At 38.5% G+C, this 6000-nt stretch overlaps 1 protein-coding gene across 1 annotated transcript in view; it reads right to left on the bottom strand.

Moving 5' to 3' along the window:
- Nucleotides 1-726: 726 nt before the first annotated feature.
- Nucleotides 727-6000, bottom strand: part of LOC127643570 (uncharacterized protein DDB_G0271670-like) — a 125391-nt gene continuing 120117 nt past the window's right edge. Inside the window, exon 3 of the mRNA XM_052126353.1 lies at nucleotides 727-894. Coding sequence (XP_051982313.1) covers nucleotides 727-894 — 168 coding nt within the window. The remainder of the gene's footprint in view (nucleotides 895-6000) is intronic.

Genomic DNA, 6000 nt, shown 5'->3' with positions numbered 1-6000 from the left:
ATCAAGCTGGCAGTGATGAGGGCAGGGAATTGTGGGAAGTGTAGTCTGGGAGAAATGGCAAGGGAGAAACACAGGGCAGACAACAGGGAATCGTGACACATGGTTACTATCGTTATAGTTACTACAACAATACAATAGTAAAACCATTGTAAATGTAAAGGGTTAAACAAATAAGGTGACAACATTAAATGGAACAAATGTGTAATTTATATACACTAATAAAACAAGAAAACACCCTATTTTATATAACTGAATAGAAATATAGTGACAAACAGCAGCAATTACCGGTAACTACAAAAATGCTTCAAATAAAGAAGGCAAAGTTTAAGACTGTGCAGGGCTCAAGTTAATTTAGTGAATCATTTATGCGAACTAGTTCATTTACAGTGGCAAGAGAATTCTATGAACCTTTTGGAATCGTGTGTGTGTGTGTGTGTGTGTGTATGCTGGCACCTACAAGTTCTCCATGATTTCCTCCCTTTTCCTTAGATACACAGCCACATTTAGCCCAGACGAAGGGCTGCGAGTTACAGGCACATCAATTTCCCGTTCTAATCAAACACCACGCTGCATTCCCTTCAGGAGAAATCTGTGTCTCTACTTCAGCTTGTTGGTGACATCAAAGCTGGGCTCCCATCCCTCTTTAAGAGCTGTGATGCAATTTGTGACATCCCCAGCGGGGGTCATGAAGCCTGAACTGCACTCCTGCAAACTCGGAACCCCTTCTCAAGACTCAGCAATGGGGAATGACCTCTGCCCCTGTTTTGGAGAAGGTCCATCTCTGTATTCCCAAGAGGGACAAGGACCCGATGCCTGATTAGGCTTCAAAACCAAGCCTGCATGCTCTGGTGTGACCTCATTGCTGGTGCAGCGTGCTCTCCGGTGACCTCGTTGCTGTTGGAATGATTTTTAGTGGAGCAGTTGGGTCAGAGTAAATTTAAGGGCAGCACCCTTGGACCTCACAGTGCCTGTTTCTGGACAGGAATATATGAGTGAGAACTTGCAAAGATCATCAGAGTGTTCTGAATTGATTCAAATTAAAGGCATATTCCAGGTTTAATACAATTATTTTGTGGCTTAATGTTGATTACCACAAAAATTAACTGGGACTCGTCAAGGCACTTATAATGGAAGTCAATTGGGTCAATATGTAAAAAGAAATGCTCATTGTTTTAAAAGTATAGCCACAAGACGTAAACAATATGTGTGTTATCATGGTTTTTGTGTGATACAATCGCTTACTAACCTTTTCTGTGCCAAGTTGTATCCATGATGACACTTTTAACTCTAAAACAGCCATTAAAAAAACAAAGAGTTTTAACAGAATAATGAATGTAAGTGCTTTAATAAAATGATAAGCTTCACATCTCTGCCTTTAAACTCACCAAAAATTGGCCCCCATTGACTTCCATTATAAGTACCTCACTGTAGCCACAATTTGGCTTTTTTAAAAGAAGAGGAGGGACGAGTTGAAATCATTTCAACATTATGCTACAAATGCTGTCAATTGAGATTAACTTAACTGAAACCGGAATATTCCTATAAATGAGCTACATGATAGTTACATCCAAATAAATCTGTTTGTTGATCAATGGCAGACAAGGGGAGTTTTGCAAACCTTATTAAAATGTAATTATTTTGTAATTCCATTACCATATTTTTTCATTTTCAATTTCAAATTCCATAATACACACATTCACTTTAATTATTAAATATGTTTAATGCCGTTCATCAGAAATGATGGAGAAAGACCTTCTTGATGGCTAATTTATTTATAAATCAAATCCATGTAGGATATTACAAAAGCATAGTCATTTGCAGTTTTGTTTTCTGGAATTTAATAATTGAAACTCAAATATCAAATACAAGCAAAACAGCTAATTAATGAACTGGCCACGAACCGACTGTAGTGAGTTCTTTATAGAATAAGTTTTTTTTTCTTGTCTTAAAGGGATAGTCCACCCAAAAATTTAAATTAACTCATCATTTACTCACCCTCATGCCATCCCAAATGTGTATGACTTTCTATCTTCAGCAGAACACAAATATTTTAGCTCTGTAAGTCCATACAATGCAAGTGAATGGTGATCAGACATTTTAAGCTTCAAAAAGCACATAAAGGAAGCATAAAAGTAATTTATATGACTCCTGTGGTTAAAGCCATGTCTGCAGAAGTAATATGATAGGTGTGGGTGAGAAACAGATCAAAATGTAAGCCATTGTTTCTTCACTTTCACTTTCAGATACAAAAGTGAAAGTAAATAGGCACCATGTGAGGCTTTCAGATGTAAAAGTGAAAGTGGAGATTTCGAGTAAAAAAGGACTTACATTTTGACCTGTTTCTCACCCACACATCATATCGCGTCTGAATATAAAGATTTAACCAGTAAATAAAAAACGAATAATAAAACAATCAAAATAAAATAATTTGCATTACAATTATTATTATCTTTTTAATTTATTGACAGCTCTAACAGGCTACACAGTTGCCCTAAAAGTATTTGGACACTTCAGCCACACTTAATAAATGAAAATATTATATTATATATATATATATATATATTAGTTTGCATATGACACTTGATTTGAAATAGACAAATATGTTTTACTGAAAGTGTATGGTGACTTTCAAACATCTCCTTTTGTGTTCGATTAAAGACAGGAAGTCAAACGGGTTTGGAACAACATGAGCGTGAGTAAATTATGAGATAATTTTCAAAGTTCCCCTTAAATTATATATCTCCACTTTCACTTTCACATTATAAAAGTGAAAGTGGAGATTTATGGTAAAAAAAGGACTTAACTATTGATCTGTTTCTCACCCAAAGTAATTGCATCGCTTCAGAAGACATATTTAACCACTGGAGTTGCATGGATTACGTTTATGCTGCCTTTCTGTGCTTTCTGGAGCAACAAAGTTCTGGTCACCATGCACTTGCATTGTATGGATCTACAGAGCTGAGATATTCTTCTAAAAATCATTGATTGTGTTCAGCAGAACCAAGAAACTCATACACATCTTGGATGGCATGAGTGTGAGTAAATGATGAGAGAATTGCCATTTTTGGGTGAACTTTTCCTTTAACACTCAATGTTCAAAAGTGTCATACCCCTTTAACCTCTGACTAAAAGTAAATGTATAGCTTTATCATCACATTGCACTCCACAGGTTTACCTCTTCCTGTGGCATATGAGCATGCTAATGGAATCATTTGTTACTTCCGATGACAGAATCTCTGCATAAGATGGGTCACCACAGTCTCTTACACTCATCAACATGTTCCTTTTGGTTACTACGGCTCACACTGTGTTCTATTTCCTGTCAGAGAGGATGCTGATGATTACAGAGTGTGCTACACCACACTGGGCTTGATTCTCGTGCACATTTTCATGAGGTCCCCTCTTGAGGCTTTTAACCGCCTAATGCGATAAATGGCTGGTCATGACTGATTCGTGCAACACAGCATCAAGGTGTGAAATGATACAGTGAGCTGAGACAACACTTCACAGGCCTTTTTTTTTTACCTGAAATGCACAAGTGGTATTTTGTGTTTGTCAGCACTCTGTAGGCCTATTATGTTACAATTCTGGACAACAGTTTTTGAAAGTAGAAAAAAAAAAAAAACATGCATGATTTTACGTAACCGTTTAAAACACTTCTAGACACAAATATACACAACAATGGTAAAATAACTGGATTTTTTTTTTATAAGTGACAAAATATCAAACATACATTAAGTGAATAAATAGGGCTATGGGGCTGCGTAGCCGCAGATCGGTCAGAGTGGCCATGATGACCCCTGTCTACCATTGAAAGTGCTTACAATGGGCATGCGAGCATCAGAAATAGACCTTGGAGCAGTGGAAGAAGTTCACCTGGTCCGGTGAGTCCCGTTTGTTTTTACATCACACGGATGGCCGTGTACATGTGCGATTTTTTATCTGGGGAAGTGATGGCACTAGGATGCACTGTGGGGAGAAAACAAGCCGGTGGAGGGAGTGTGATGCTCTGAGCAATGTTCTGATGTGAAACCCTGTGTCCAGCCATTCATGTGGACATCAGTTTGACAAGTGCCACCTACCTAAACACTGTTGCAGACAGGTACACCCCTTCAAGGCAATGGTAATCCCTGATGGCAGTGGCCTCTTTCAGTAGGATAATATGCCCTGCCACACTGCACACATTGTTCAGGAATGACTTGAGGAATATGACGAAGAGTTCAAGGTGTCGCCCTGGTCTCCAAATCTGTGGGATGTGCTGGATCAACAAGTCCGATCCACAGCATCTCCTCCTAACTACTTACAAGACTTGAAGGATTTGCTGCTAATGTCTTGGTGCCAGATACCACAGGACACCTTCAGGGGTCTTGTAGAGTCCACATCTAGCACATGTTTACATAGAAAATTCCAAATCAGTGCAGATGGATGCAAAAATGTGTCCTGTGTGAATGGCCCCTAAAAATCAATTTTGAAAGGTGACACCCACTGGCGTTATGTGACGTCTTAATAACTGTAACCCTGCAACTGAAAAGATGCAAATCTTGTGCTGAAAATCGACCATGAAAAATGGCATGGATTTAATGATGTATTTAATGATTTATTGAAATATTTAACATGCTATTTCATTATTTAATTTTGAGAAATGTGGCTCTCTATAAAATATATGTTGCTAAATCAGCATCTTAATTTATTTGGTAAATGCACTGGAATACAAAGCAACATGTATTATGGAAGCCCTATACTCCACACTCCGCTTAATCTGCTGTGTGTCATTGCTCATGATTGGTGGACTGTCGAATGTGCATGCTGTAAAAGTCTTGGCAGTAAACTGGGAAAAGTTCAGAACCTTTTCTGCCCATAAATAATGGACAATGATTTGATGATTCATGTGCTTTCAGTGTTCATTACTCTGAGGAAATGCACCAGACAGGAAGTGTCTAAGCTGTCCATCTGCACTTTAACCTCTGTACCAGGATTCATCTTGAGGTATGACCACCATGAATATTAACATATCTCTTTTTCATACATATTCTCAATTAATACAACTTATTCTTACACAGTGATGTCACAAATTATATAAAATATAGACTATTAAAATGTCATGGCTTCAATACAGATGTAACGATGAAAAAAAATATTTTTGGCCTGACAACTTACCCAGTGTTTAGTAATTCATCGATAAGGTGTTCTGGGTTGTTGCCAATTTATTCTTGGTTGTTGTCAATGTATTCTTGGTGGTTGCAGAGGCTTTCTGGGTGGTTGCTAAGGTGTTAAGGATGGGTACTAGGGCATTGTTAAGGTGTTATGGCTGGTTGCCAAGGTGTTCTTAGTGGTTACTAAGGTTTTCTGGGTGGTTGCTAAAGTGTTCTGGATGGTTACTAGGGCATTGCTAAGGTGTTCTGGGTGTTCTGCGTTGTTTTGGGGGGTTTGCTAAGGTGTTCCTAAATTGTTCTGGGTGGTTGCTAAGTTGTTTTAGATGGTTACTAGGGAGTTGCTAGGTCTATAGGTATGGCTATAGAATCGAGTTCAATGCAAGTCTAAGTCAATGGGCACACAAGCATTGAAAATAGACATTAAGCAGTGGAACCCCCCTGTTCTGGTGGGGGTGATAAGCTGTTATGGGTGGTTACTAAGGTGTTCTGGGTGCTTGCTGAGGTTATCTGTGTGGTTGCTGAAGTTATCTGGGTGGTTGCTGAGGTTCTCTGGGTGGTTGCAAAGGTTTTTTGGGTGGTTGCTGAGGTTTTATGGGTGGTTGTTTAGGTGTTTTGGGTAGTTACTAGGGCATTGCTAAGGGTTTCTGGGTGGTTGCTAAGGTGTATGTATGGCAACTGGGGTATTAATTGGTGCACAGATACAGCTATAGAGTCTAGGTTTAATGCAAGTCTACTGGATTCGTTTTTTTTTGTAAATCAATTGGTATAACACACCATTACATACAGTAATACATCAGGGGTTGTTCAAATCCCTATTCCCAAGTATCTGGGTGGTTAATAAGATGTT

Source organism: Xyrauchen texanus, chromosome 5 (genome assembly GCF_025860055.1).
Source record: "Xyrauchen texanus isolate HMW12.3.18 chromosome 5, RBS_HiC_50CHRs, whole genome shotgun sequence".
NCBI classification, from domain to species: Eukaryota; Metazoa; Chordata; class Actinopteri; order Cypriniformes; family Catostomidae; genus Xyrauchen; species Xyrauchen texanus.
The sequence above is the reverse complement of the archived record's forward strand: the minus strand, read 5'-3'. Positions and strand labels throughout refer to the sequence as shown.